This window comes from Lepeophtheirus salmonis, chromosome 2 (assembly GCF_016086655.4).
Source record: "Lepeophtheirus salmonis chromosome 2, UVic_Lsal_1.4, whole genome shotgun sequence".
Taxonomy (NCBI): domain Eukaryota; kingdom Metazoa; phylum Arthropoda; class Copepoda; order Siphonostomatoida; family Caligidae; genus Lepeophtheirus; species Lepeophtheirus salmonis.
The window spans coordinates 37,826,582-37,842,188 of NC_052132.2; the positions used below are offsets into that span (position 1 = coordinate 37,826,582).

Genomic DNA, 15,607 nt, shown 5'->3' on the forward strand with positions numbered 1-15,607 from the left:
CTAACTTTGCATCATTCAATTTACAATCTTAACTTATTATTTCGCGAATACTTTCAAAATTATTTATTCGCTGGTTCACAGACAGTTATAAATTAGTATTTGTACAAATTATAAAATATCCCTTCAATTATTTTATAATTTAAAAAAATAAATAATGACTTTCGCATGATATAAGACAAAACTTATAGTAACTAAAAACATAGTAGCAGTATTTGAATTTATTGTTGCTCGTCTTCTGAACAGATTAATACATTTTATTTAATGAAAGATTCAATTAAGTAATATATTATATTATATTTTACTCAATTAAAAAGTAATTTCGAAGTGTCGTTGTTAAACTATTAGTTACTAGAAATGTAACAAGATTACAAAAATACATAACCAACTAGCGAGTTACTACCCAAAACTGCTTAAAATTGATATTTAATTAAATGCACATACCCTTGCTTGAGCATCAACCTTGGCTCCATTTCGAAGTAGTATTCGGATAATATCAGTTTGATTAGCCCTAGCAGCCAAATGAAGAGGTGTCTCACCACGAACAGTAGCATCATCTGGACCAGCTTGATGTTGTAATAGATATATTACAATATTCATACATCCCATAAAACTTGCTACATGTAATGGAGTTAATCCAGACTATAAATTAAAAGTGGGAAAAATAGTAAGTGGGTCAAGTTGAAGTCGAGTGTCAAATTTAATTCATTGATTAGTATATGTAAATATGATTTGACATACCTCTGTCGTAGACTCAATTGAGGCGCCATACTTGAGCAATAGCTCCACCAATTTAATACGATTTTTCTTACAAGCAATGTGAAGAGGAGTAAATCCATTCAAAGCACGAGAATTTGGATCTGCTTTACAATCGAGTAAAAGTTTAGCTACACGTACATGTCCACAATGAGCGGCAACATGAAGGGCTGTTAAATAATCTACAGTCACCTCATCAACAGGTGCTTTGTAGTGAATCAAGACTCTAGAGATTCGGTAATAGAAATGGTTTTGATAGATCATTCAAATATGTGTAGTCAATACACTTTACTGTACCTAGCTGCATCAACGTGATCCCCTTGACTTGACATATGAAGGGGTGCCAATCCATTTTTAGTTTTTGCAGAAATGGGCGCACCCTTTTGAATCATGAGTTCCACAACGTTCTCATGGCCAGATCTTGCGGCACAATGAAGGGGTGTTAATCCGTCTCTTGTTCTTGCTTCAAGATTTGCTCCGTTATTTAGCAACAAACTCACCATATTTGTCTTTCCCCACTTTGCGGCAACATGAAGTGGTGTTATATTGTGCTAGAAAACAGACATAGCGTTAAATATAATATAACGTAATTGAACGAAAGGAATGATGTTTAAACGATAGCATAACAATTAGACTTAACCCTATGTCAAAAATATATAATTAATCATTCTTGATAACTTATCCATCTTATTGACTATTGTTGTATTGGTATACCGGTACTATAGTGGTACCGATGTACTGACATATTTAAAATGGTACAATAATACTTCGCTATTAAAACAAGTTTTTGCAGCGCTATTACGTACTATACAAATTATCATATCAATGGCGTAGCCCTATAAATTTATGAGCTAGAAATTTGTATTTCATGAAACAAAACAAACATGAAAATTATGTGAATTGCCCTTAAATACATTTTTTCATCGAGAAGTATCGAAATATAGATACTAATTTTGATGTAGGAATCGATAAAAAAATATTGGTATAGTCACAACACTTATTTAGACATAAACAAATACAATTTCACAGCAATCATATTATAATAATTGTATGAACTTAATTAAGTATGTGTTTAAATCTGAGTCTCCTTTATATTTAAAGATGGTTCAACTTACTTTGGCTACGAAATTGACGTTTGCATTTTTCTGTAAAAGTAACAGAGCGACGCCTTCATTCCCGTAATGAGCTGAGATATGCAATGGAGTAAAACCAGACTTGGAAGTGACATCTGGATTATGATCATTATGCAGGAGTAGACCAGCAGCCTTTACATCATCTTTTTTAGCAGCAATGTGTAGAGCTGGAAGACGAGCCTTTCCACGTGAATCACTTTCCAATAAAAGTGTAACAACCTTGAAAAGCAATTGATGGAGGATTTATTTAAGTTTTAATGTAGAAAACGGGTACAAATTTGGATTTTTCATTTTGTTAAAATCAGTAAATTAATAACCATCATCAAACATCAACGCATTTAACACGTATAAGTCGGTCGATAATTGTTAACCTATGAGTGACAGATTTTCTGCTAAATGCTACATTATTGCAATAATTGTGTAAAACGCCACTTTGGAAATGATATTCTCGCAAAATAAATTCACAAAAAAAAAAAAATGCCTACAGACAATCCTCGTAGTACAAAAAAAAGATTGTCAACTCATACATTACCAACAAAGTTAAATTATATTTAAAATAAGTTTTGATTGATGTTATGTAAGAAATACACTGCAATATTAACTTAAGCATATACACACTTGATCATGGCCTTGTTGTAGTGCCACTGCAAGAGGAGTGAACCCATCTTCCGTTGCAAGTGATTGATTTGCTCCAGAAGCTAATAAGAGATGAACGGCTTGGACATGGTTTTCCTGAGCTGCCATATAGAGTGGAGTAAAACCATTTTGACTTTGTAGATTAACGGTGGCATCATGATCAACCAACATTTTAACGATAGCATCTTGACCCGCCAGAGATGCTATATGTAGGGCTGTGTTTCCCTTTCGGGTAGCTGCGTCGACAATGGAGCCTCGCGATAAAAGCTCGCTTACAATTTCAACATGACCCTCTTTCGAGGCTAAATGTAGGGCATTCAGTCCATTCTATATGTTATGTACATAGAAAAATGAAATGTTTATATAAAGTGGAAATATAAATATGTACATAGGTGTGTATATTATCATGTTCCAGTATAAAAAATCTACAATATGTAATTTTATATGCATCCCATGAAGCTAACTACAGATTATTGGGTGGAATTAAACTTGATGTAATTGAGCAATATATATATATATGTATATAAAAGAAAATTGTTTAATAAAGGCTCTAATCAAAAGATATTTGAGTTGTTGGGTAGATGCAGTTAAAAGTATGAATACTAATCAATGTTAATTTCATGTTGTCTTCGTCATATCGTATATATTACGTCAAGAAAATAAAAGATTTGTAAAATAATTAGTCAGACGAAAATTCAAAATAAAATTGTTTCACCTCGTCTTTTAATCATTATTAAAGAAATCATAGGTTAACGAATAGTTTGTGGAGCCATGGCTAACGAAATTAACACAAAATAATTTGTTCAAAATTGAATGACAGGTTGGATCTTCATACAAGTTATCTCACAAAAAGTATACATATATTTCAAAACGACGAACAATTGACAACTTTTAGCTCTTCCGTGGTGGTTCTATTCACATGATTATTCAGATCCTTTGGAGTGGGGTATAAAAGGGAATAGCGCAACCACCAAGTGAGTGCTCATAAAATAATAATGGAACTATGATGTTCAAGAGATGACATCCCTAAGAAATGAATGCAATGGAATTTACCGCATTACAAGAGTTGATATTTGTGGATTGTTTAAGATATTCCAACACTTTCTCTAGATTTCCTCCACGAGCAGCTCTCAAAAAGCTTGCATTGTCGTCCCCCTGCAATTAATGATGAAGAATGGATGAGTTTTGCATCGTACAAATTAATTTAGCTATGACTTACCTTCATATTCATCTTTCCAGAGTTCTGGTTGGACTCACTGTGCATCTTGATCCAGAAATGGGGATACTACTCTTACTATTAAATTACTAATAGTGTCTAATAAATCAACGTTCCTCCTTTTAATCAATCCCCTCCTGTCAAATATTATTATTTCAAGAGACGACTTGTACTAAAATCACTAATAACCTTCTTTCCTTTCATTACACTAACAACACACCAACCATCAGAGACAACTTTTCACTCACTTCTATGTATAAAGTTCTTTCATTTATCAAACATAGAAAACAACATTTAAAAAAAAAGAAAGTAGAGGAAAGGAAAGAATTAGACACACACGTACAGTAGTGTAGTTACTTTAATAAGGAAGAAACATAAATCCCACTTTCTTTCCTTCTTCTTCTCTCTCTCACATACGTACACAGAGTGCAAAGGGAAAATACCCGTATTTTATTGTCAGCTGTCTCCTCCCTTCTGCCGCGTACATTATGGCTGCCGCAGAAACTATACCTTACAGTTGAGGAAGGTAAACACGGGAATTTTAACAAAATGATCCGTTTCCAAAATATCGCAAATAATATTTTTCTCCTTTTCTTTTCTTTTTTTCCCTAGCTAGCTAGATATTTAACTCAATAAATATTTTCTTCCCGTCTTATCATTTTATTTAATATTTGCCTATCATGATCTATTTACATACAATTTCGGGCGTGACACTTATTATTGCAGAAGACTGCCTTAGCTGTATATAAAATTAATGTGTAAAATGTGAGGGCCGTAAAGAGTTGGTAACAATAGTATGCAATTGGCTTTATACCAGATGATTTCTGATATTTTTCCTTTCCTTAACAATAAAAGAAGGTTTGGTGATGTTCACTATGGATCCTTCATGGGCTTTCTCCACCTATTAAAGATGGGTGGGGACTTCCGGGACGACGTAAGCCCTACCTAACTAATCCATACATAAATTATCAAAGCCAGGATACTACTACTATTACTACTTTTGAAATGATCCTTTACTCTACATGACTCGATAGACTAATAATATCCTGATTTATACTTAAAAGTAAGTACATTTATAGGTTGGAAAGGATTGTATTTTGAATATTAATGAGGAGCTTCCTATTAGATCCGCGTAAATCATTGCTATTCATGTCATAGCGAGCCTGTATCTCCTTTTTTTTTTCTTTCCCTCTCTCCCCCTCCTACAAAATTTCCCCCTGTCTTTCTTTTAACAGCTCCCCTTTACCTCACTCGCTCGAGTTACTATATTATATAACTTCAAAATATAAAACACTCGCCATTACGCGCTTAACTTACTGTTGTACATAACTTAGTTATAGAACAATACATATATTAAGATATTATTAGAAATATATAATATATTTTCTTATTCTCTCAATGTACTATAATATTGTTGTTTAAGGGGGCCTTTTTTCTGTAATCAAGGTATTGCTATAAGTTACTAAAAAAGGAAGTATTTGCTAAAGAAGTTACATTAATCAATAATGAAAAATATCACAATATTATTTATGATAGAGCAGGAGGGTTTCTTAACTTGGAGTAAATTTTTGGTAAAATTATATATAAATTGGACTTGAAATATCGATTTCCTCAAAAACACTCCTCTAAATTTCCTTGTAACTCTCGAAATTATTAAATATTGACATCAAAGAACATTTAATAGCTTTCAATAGTTTTGGAAACAATATTGACAAAAGAAAATTATGTTTTCCAAGCGTGATCTGGTATGTAAATAAATATAACCACCCTCCCCCACCCCATTTGCATGTACATTCCGGCGCCGGAGCCTCTAGGATAAATTAAAAACCATACATGTAATGATGAAAATCCAATGTAGAATGGGGATGTTTAAAAAAAGAAAACAAAAATCAACATGGTAACCCTGACAATTTGAAGAATGTTTTGGAGGAGATAAGGAATACTGCTCATGACGTTTCATTAGATCAGCTACAATCAGCTGTGACAAGGGAGGAAGGAGAAAAGGATATAAACAAGTACATTTGCGAGAGTTATTCAAATGTCGATCCCCAATTCTACTCTGAGTCCAAGAAGGACTTACAATAATTATAACTGAGCTACAAATCTTGAGGGTTACGCTCTGTCTTTCATGAGCATACACGAAGGTTCAATCAGGGTTTGAATATAATTGAATCGTTTTCGGAAAGGATTCTTGAGACTACCAATTCCAAAAAACACGGGTCAGCTAAAAAATGCACTACATGTTCATCACTGCTAATTAGTATAGGCAGGTGCAAGAGAAGTGAGGAAATATTGACTAGAGTTGTAAATTCTCAGCATTTTCTAGATAGCAACCGGAACAGTTTTTTTTTTAATTTTTAATTTTCCAAAAACTGATATTTTTATTACTTCATTCTTAAGGATAAAACAATATATGGGGTATACAGATTAATCCCATATGTGTGCGCAAATGAATGATAGAGATGAACACTGAGTCTTTGTTGGAGAATTATTAGTCGTTGTTGTACTCAAGACAATGTTGAGGATCGACATCCAAGTAATTTCTGCGTATGTATTTTTTACATACTGAGTGGGGTATTAGTTTATTTCTTTCATCTCTTAGCTAATTGTCAGGATGTCGTATTGTCTTTTGTGAGTTTCTGGTTTTTTACATACCAAAAGTTCCTCCTTAAAAAAAATTCAAATAGTAATCCCTCAAAATGCTTGTGTCACTATTGGGGAAAATTGAGTCATAAACAATTTTTTACCTTGACTTCAGAAGTACAAGGTCCCTACTCTGAGAATATTCTGCCCCGCAACAAGCATATAATGATTCTTTGAAATTACCCTAAATGTACGAAGTCCAATGATACCATAATTATCCAACTGTGTCAAAAATTATATTTATTCGGGTATTGCTAGGAATCATTAAGAGATTAGTAACCATGAGCTACTAAGATGTTGTTCTTTTGATTACGCTTGTTCTTACGTAAAGGACATTAAACCAAACCTTCTATTATTTTAAATTAATAACTTGATACTCTATGATCAATCCAAAAAGAGTTTCAATATCATTAGAAAAAAGTAATCAATTAAAATTTATATATATCTGTTGTATGTTGGTTTGGAAATCATAGATCGATCTGATACCGTGATAATTTTTTATACATTGAACTAATTTTGATCTTGAGAGGTCTTATAGTAAAATTTGATATACACGAAAAAATCAATCTTCATCAATATTCTGTATAAAAATTTCCTTATTTCCGTCGATATCTTTATTGTGTCTTCCAACCTTTCTATAAAAAAGAAAGGGACGAACAGACAAATTTTAATGTAATAAAATAGAAGATAACTTCACAAGAAACCTCTGCTATACTCACCGTTTTTCAAGAACACATTCACACGTAGTTATTCAACTTTTAGATGTTCTTTCCTCCAGAATAAATGAATAATAATTACAGTTTGAGATTTTTTATGACGTGATGAACCAGGGAGTTATTTAGTCCAGAAACTAAAGTACAACCTGGTGGAGCTTTAGCTACGTACTCTCGGGCTTAAGCCTAATCTAGAGTGACATTCATTATTCTGTATATGTAATTTTGATTATACTTCCTTCTTTTTTAATATGAGATTTATCTACAGACGCTACAAATAAGCCCTACATTTATATTTTTTCCCAAGAATCCATCAATACACAATACTAAGATACACTAAAAAATAACTATACGTTGCACATACACACATACAGATAAACTTTGCTTTTTTTGATATACAAGGTATTACCTAGATTAATAAAAATACAAGCAGGGGCGTCCGCAGGGGGTGGGATGAAGGGGCTGTGCCCCCACCGCAATTAAGGATTTTTTGCTTTTTACTCGAAAATTCATTATTGAAAATTAAAAAAATTCAAAAAATTCAATATATATACAATTTTTCAAATTTTTTGGCAAAAAATTTAATTTTCTGGAAATAAATTTAATTTAATTTTTTGATAATAACAATGGATTTCTAAAATATTTTTACAAAATTGAATTTTCTGTTAATACTTTTAAATTTCTTATATTTTTCTCAAATTTGAAATTTATTTTTGAAATATTTTTGAATAAGTTTAATTTTTTGTAAACAACTATAGATTTTTTAAATTTTTTTCAAAAAAATTTAATTTTGTCTGAATAACTGTGGATTTTAGACATTTTTTTCTAAAAAATTTAGTTTTTTGTGAACAGCTGTTGTTCTTTTTAAAGGAAAATTATAATAGTTATAGATTTCTTTAAAAAAATTCCATAAAATGTAATTTTTCAAATTTAAAAACAATAAACTTTTTTATTTCTCCGAAAAATTCCATAAGCCAAGCCCTCCCCCTCCCCCCTAAAAAAAAAAAAAAAAATTATGTACATATATATTGCGGACGAACGACCCTGACAAGGTTATACCGTAACGCTTTTCCGCCTGATGTTTGGTCTCCACCACACTTTCTAATAATTACGTCATAGAGTATAACTGTTACTAAGACTAGCTATATATCGCCTTCCTTGACTGTTACTGTTAGAGCGCCGCTGTTACACTCTATAATGTCAAAATCATACTGTCTTGTCTAGCAGCCGGTATAGTACATCAAATTGAAAATTATAGCAAGCCTGATTCCTTTATGGTCTAACCTTGTATTTCTAATAACCTTGGGCATAACAACGAAATACGGTATTTTTGATCTATTTACTTTACATTAACATAAAATTGTCATTTTTTAGGTTTATTCAAGAGAGAAAGACTGGTTAGTAGATAAAATTATTGAAAATATAACTCACTCAATGTAGGTTCATTGGTCTTAATAACTGCCTCGATTCGAATCCTGAACCACCCATAGGCTCTGGAAACTAGGCTCTCATCTAAATTCTAGCATTCCAGGACGATAGAGTCAATAAGGTACTTATTGGTGGTGTGAGCACCTTTGTTGAACTTTGACTCAATGTAGCTCAAGACAAGCTAACTATCCCTTGTGTTCGGGCACTTTTTTTCTTGTGATCAATCATCTGGGATCATTGGTCCCCATCACGGCCTTCCTCAAACTCTGTAACCCTTCTCTTGTCATCTTTGAGACCTCAGTATGTCCAATATCTAGATTAAAATCATCATAACAGCGCACCTGCATTCTGCCTCTGAAAATGTAATAGGCATGAAATCTTCTGTTGTTGACTCTATTGACTGTTGTTCACTCTATTTGGTTACATTGATTTGGTTACTAAGAATTCTTCATCATATTACGGGGGTTAAAATCAAATTTTAGCCCTACTTTTCGGATACAAGAGCATATTTTAACACTCTCAAAAAAATAATTCTTAATAACCGCCCAAAGAAATTAATTCAAACATAATTGTAAAAGTAATTCTCTTCTCAAACTAACCGAATGATTCCATCGACAGAGGACATTTAATGTCTTTGGATTGGAAGATTTTAATATGATGAGAAGATTGATCATATCTAACGAAAAGAATTTAAGAAATGCATTAAATGATTTTTTAGATAAGGTAGTGAGAGCATCATAAAATACAATTTCAAAGGTTCTGGATGGTGATCGACATACAAAATTGAGGCTATAATGAAATGGCAGCTTTTGTTTGATACTATATATTATCTTTCTCTCGCACCAATCAATCATTCTTAATCATGCCCGAAGTATTATTATATGTTATGAAATTGCTATTATTGAGCGATTTACTTACAATGATAAATATGCCCTCTTTTAAAATAAAAGTATAAGGTAAATAAGTCAGGATTCATTGTTTTGTACTATGGAATGGGGTTCCTGACCACATATTTATGTACATTGTACACCTTCACTCATAATTAATCTAGATGCCATCTAGGAAATGAATTTTTATATATAGCTACATCAATCTAAAAATATCCCAAATATACATTATGAATATTAAAAATACTTGTTAATGTATTTGCATGGAAGTTTGATACCCTTCAGTAATATTGAATTATTTTTCTACGAAGTTTATTTTAAATCTATTATTACTTCATTTGATTTTGAGACTCCCCATAACGGTAATTTCTATTACTTTAGCCACTTGTCTTCAAAATTAGGACTGATACTTATTTGATTCGATTTGAATGTTGGTAGAGTGTTTCTGATCGTTTCAGTATCCAAAGTAGTTCATTGGCCTTCGATTTGTGTTTCTTCAAAATGGAAACTATTGATTATATTCCTATACATTATTATACAAAGAAACTTTTAATATTCAGTAACATAACTTTAAAATTGAAACTTTTGAATCCCTTTACAATTGGAGAATGTTGTGAACAAAAGTCATTTTCAAATGGCTAAAAAGGTAAAAAAAAGAATATGGCTTTTGAAGATAGAAACTAGACACACGTCATTTTTGTATCAAAATACAACAGAAGATTGAATTAACAGGTCACCTTAAAAATGGAACACTCTAGTAGACATGGTAAAATAAAAATTTAGATTAATTTGATCTTTTTGCAACTTTTGACCTTTTTATATCATCTTAAAACTATAGTTTATTAACTTTAAGTATAAAATAGCTTTAATGATCACAACATTCGTGAGTTTCTTATTATTACTTTGAAAATAGATAAAAAAGAAGAAATTTTTGACGTAGGGGGCTAGAGTTTTGGCGGCCAATTTTTTTTTTCCACCAAAATACTACCAATCATGGAGGTCCAAAAATCATTTCAGAGCGTCCGCAGGATTTTTTTTTTTTTTGAGGGGGGGAGGGATGTTAAAAAAAAAACAAAGAACGACAAATTAAATTTAAAAAAATTGAAAAATTATTTTTTTGGAAAAGATCCTAAAATTAAAATTTTAAATATTACATTTTTTGAAAAAACTTTAGAAAATTAAATTTTTAATATTATATTTTCTGAAAAACCTTTAGAAAATTAAATTTTTTGGAATTTTTTTTTCAAAAATTAAATTAAATTTTTTGGAATTTTTTTTTCAAAAATTAAATTTTTTTGGAAAAAAAAAATCAAATATTGAATTTTCTAGTAAAAAGCAATAATGCCTTAATTTGGGGGGAATAGGGCTAAAGCCCCTCCAGCCTACCCCTTGTGGACGCCCCTGTATTAAGTCAATTATTTCTAAAGGGCATCAACGTTGTTTACTTATTAGTAGAATGTTTACATACCCGAATAGTTGGTATATTTATTTGTTTATTACGACAATAAAGAAGGTCCATGCCTAGAATGGAATTATTTCTTAAAAACTGTTGATAACTGTTCAATGTTCATAGCTTAACAAGAGTTAAATAGTATTAAACCAATCAACGTTTAGAATACTCATAAGGAAAAAAGAAGCAAACAAATGGAAAACAAAATAATATATAGTAATTTTTGAAATCAAAAAACAATCATTTTGTAAATGACTTGTATTAAAAAACGATTGGGGATTTCCATAATGTTGTGTAAGTCCTTATTTGTTAGGTCCAGTCCAGTTTTACGACCGTTCACATCAGTCCTTGGGACTGGCTGTACTAGAACTGAAATTAAAAAAAAGAAGAAAACATAGTTGAGTGAAGTCATCGAAGACCTAACTTTATAGGTTGCCGGATTGATGTGCAGGACAGAACTGCAGTCTTCTGTCTTAAAAAAGGATTGACACAAGACTAGCTGTTGTACATATTTTGAGAAAATAAGTATTTCAAAAAACTTTCTTTAATTTTCAGACTATTTCAACTAGCAATTAAAATAAATTATAATAACAAGAATATTTAAGTAATTTAGCTCAAATATTAAAAATGTGTTGTATGTTTATCTTTCCATTGTAAAATATTGAGGAAAAAGTAGCTCAAATAAACATAGAATGTACGTTTGTATTTGAAATATTTTTTAAGTGTCCCCTTTAAAAATTTATAACTTGACCATAAAACTCGCATCTCATAATCTCCCTAGAAGATAAAAAAGGGAATTTAAATTGTAGTTTTTGAATAGATTTTACTATTTTGTACTTTGTCACTTCTCCAGGGTGTTTATCGACCACAAAGTCGGAAATTCTATTGTAATATCATGTGTATATCATATTTATAGTACTAAGTATGCGCCTATGAAATGAGAATTTCGGCTATTGATCCCTAGGTGTCGCCATTTGGACATTATAAACTGGTCCAAAAATCTAAATGCTTATTTCGACATGTGTCAACAATATTTAAATCATTGTTCGAACAGCTTTATTCAACAACAAACTTTTTTGGCTCGTAAAAATGTCTAACATTGTCCCTACAAACTACGATGTGAAGACATCATTGATTTTCTGTTACCAATTGAAGAAAAACGCTTCTCAAGCCAATCATATGCTTGTGGAAGCTTACGTGAGATATGCTCTAAGCAGGGAACAGTACTTCAGGTGGATTGAAAATACCAAAGTGGTGATTTTGACGTGAGAAATGAAGTGCGCGGCCGGCCACCGAAAAAGTTTGAAGACGCTGAATTGCAAGCATTGCTGAATGAAAACGATAGCTAAACGAAAGAAGAGCGTTAATAGTGATCACTACCAAGAAAAATTGGCCGATTTGAACTATGCTATACGCCAAAAATGCTCAAAACATGAAGCCAGGCAACACAAGGTAATTTTCCTTGATGACAACGCACCACCATATCGCTCTATAACCACCTGCCAACTTGTTGAATCGTACAACTGGGTACTTCTTACTCATGCGGCTTACTCAACAGACCTGGCGCCTTCCGATTATCGCTTGTTTGCATCGGTGGGCCATGCACTAAATGATTTACACTTCGAATCTCACGCTGAAGCCAAAAAATGGATTGATGCTTTGTTTGTTGCCAAAGCCGAACAATTTTTTTTGGAAAGGCATCCATAAATTGCTAAAAGATGGGGTAAATGTGTGGCTAGCAAAGGCGCATACTTTGAAAATTAAATTTGTAACCATTATTTCACAATAAACTTTCAATTTAAAAAAAAGAAGTCTCATTTCATTGGCGCACACCGTATATCTTAGATTTTTAATTTATTATATATATCAGTAGTACAGGCATTGCCTGGAGTAATGAGTTGTCGGCTAAAAGACACATTTTGCTTTAATAATTTTAAAAAAATTGCCCAAGAAATGGTCAGTGTTACTCTCCGTTTCTCATGAGCAGACTCACACGTAACAACTCAATACTTATATCTATCAATTCATTCGGCGTGTTCTCTCCTCAAGAATAAAAGATTAATAATAAGAGTTGTAGAAAAAAATGGATTGGGATGACTGGAGAGTACTTAAGTCTTCCGAGCGCTCATTAGTTAAAACATACAAAGTTAATTTTACCATGTCAGAGTGTACAGTTTATTCCAATCTTAACATATACTGAAAGTGCACTGGAATAATTATTATCGAAATATGTTTATGATATACCTAATAGATCAATATACGTAGTGCACCCGGTGACTTGTTGTCATATATACAGACAGACAAAGTTTGCTATATTAATATTGATTTTCTGAGTTCATGTTTATTTCCAAATTCTGGAGTTAATTATCGAGTTTTCAAAAAGTTTTTTTTTATTGATGTGTTTTGATTATTTATCTATCCCAACGATGAATATGAAACATGAAGATGGAATGTAAATGGTATATGTCATGTTTGTAAAATATATGTATTGTTTGATCATAAGTTATTAATGTAGAAGTAATATTTATATATCTCCTTGAGTCTACTAAATGTAATATTATTTTCTGCAAATACTTTGATGATTATCAATTCACTATTATAAAATATAATGTTGAAGTAAGTATTCAATTTGTTCATTAATGGTTATTATATCATATGTAACTTCTACTAAGGACCAATATAGTTTTAAAATATTAAACTATTTATTTTAGTGCTGGCGTGGCTAAGTACTTATTTACGTTAGGATTTGAAGGGAAGTAAACTGTTTGAAGATTTTTTAGTTACAAAAAGATATATTTCTGAATATACGAAACTTATTCATTCCCTGTCCTCAAAATCCCTATTATACCACTTGGACAAAGGACATTGAATTTTGTTAAAAAGAAGAAGGGAAATATCATTGCAGAAACAAAATATCAATGCCTATTCATCACGGAACAATAAAGAGGACTTGTGAACTTAAAAATACAGGAAATGGAAAATACACATTATGGAGTACCCAACCTATAAAACAAAGTTGCGAAACGCGCTTATTTGCTTTAGGAAATGTTCTTTAGGTTAAATGAAAACTACCCCCCTCCCTCCTATAAGATGTAGCTTTTAAGATACCATAGATGAGGTTACCCCATCATTTTTCCACGTTACACATGTAATTTTTCCTTCTCTTCATAAAAATCACCTTTTGAATTCATGAAGGGAATATAATTAGACATAGAACGATATTTATAAGGCCCTCAATACCCTAAAAGAACAGAAGAAAAAGGTTGAGTAAAAACAACATTTAGACAAATAATGATCACTTGGTCTTAATTTTGCAACTTGCTTTGTCATGGCGTAATTTCGCTAATACAAAAAATATAGAGTGTATTTTTAGTTGTCTCATTTTGTCACAAGACAGCAAGAATATATAAATAAACAACACTAATATATTCCCAATTGGAGGATAACAAAACAACTAATAAAGTTTTCTTCTAAAAAATATATATATATAATAACTAGGGATGGCATTTTTGTAACAAAAAAACACTGTTTAATCGTTAGAAAAGGAAAAACGGTTGTTGAGTTACCCCTTTCTTCTTTTTTGTTCATTGCTTAATAGATCGTACTGATGTTAACATCCTCATGAAAAAGAAGAATTCTTCCATATTTTTGGGGTAAATTGTTTTAAAAATAAATAGTAAAATAATAATACCAAAAAAATATTAATTTTTTTTGGAAAAAAAAATCAAATATTTAATTTTCTGGAAACAAAATTCATAAATCCAGAGGCTACTCACAAAAAATGTAATTTTTTGGAAAAAAATTACAAAATAATAAATTTTGTTATCCTAACAAAAAAATCTAGTAAAACGCCCCTAATAATACTATTTTTAATGTGGTAGTTTATTTGCTAAATAGTAATTGGTCTCCCAGCGTTCAACAAAATCCCATCCCCACACATTCCTACCAAACACACAACCAAAGAGAAGGTAAAAAGACTCAAATCCATTTGTGGATCATATTTCATGTTTGAACGTTGTTTATTATTTATTCGTATAACACAACAATACAAACATTAAAATATGAATACATGTCATTACTAACTCCGTTTTAATTATTTTATGGTTTTTTATGGAGGACTACTAAATAGGACTAAAGGCCACTTACCTACTTTCTGATTCAATTTCACCAATAAATAAAATGGAAAGTTTGAGTACACACACAAGTTTCTCATTTCTCGGGAAATGGTTGTTGAGCAGGATCCCGGGAAATATATTTTTATGTCTCGGTATTCCGTTAGTAAATAATAAATACTGTTTAATATTTTCTTTTATACTTTAAGAAGTTTAAAATAAATTTAAAATAGTCTTACTGGGGTCGTCCGGGGGATTTTTTTCTGAGTAGCTGTCGAATTTTGATTTTTGGTTCTCAAAAAATTCAATTTTGTGTAAATAAATGTGGATTTTCGAATTTTTTTCCCCCCTAAAAATTAATATTTGAAATTTTTTTCACAAAATGATTATTTTTTGAAAATAACTATGGATTTTGAAATGTATGTCCAAAAAATTAATTTGTCATATTTATTTCCATTTTTGTTTTGTTTTTTAAACAAAAAACAATTCCATTTACCAACCCCCTTCCAATATATATATATATATATTCCTGATGGCGCCCTTGGTTACTCATATATGCATATTTTATTTATTTGATCATTACCAACAGCTCCAGCTGTTGGTAATACCGAAACTTGATCTGACCTGCAAAAGAAC

At 31.3% G+C, this 15,607-nt stretch overlaps 1 protein-coding gene across 1 annotated transcript in view; it reads right to left on the reverse strand.

Annotated features, from left to right (window-relative positions):
- Positions 1-4,369, reverse strand: part of LOC121113799 (uncharacterized) — a 38,872-nt gene extending 34,503 nt beyond the window's left edge. The window contains 8 exon segments of the mRNA XM_071886813.1: positions 442-639; positions 739-979; positions 1,051-1,304; positions 1,869-2,105; positions 2,505-2,849; positions 3,576-3,677; positions 3,742-3,875; positions 3,928-4,369. Of these exon segments, the coding sequence (XP_071742914.1) occupies positions 442-639; positions 739-979; positions 1,051-1,304; positions 1,869-2,105; positions 2,505-2,849; positions 3,576-3,677; positions 3,742-3,786 (1,422 nt within the window). The 5' untranslated portion in view covers positions 3,787-3,875; positions 3,928-4,369.
- Between the last annotated feature and the right edge of the window lie 11,238 nt (positions 4,370-15,607).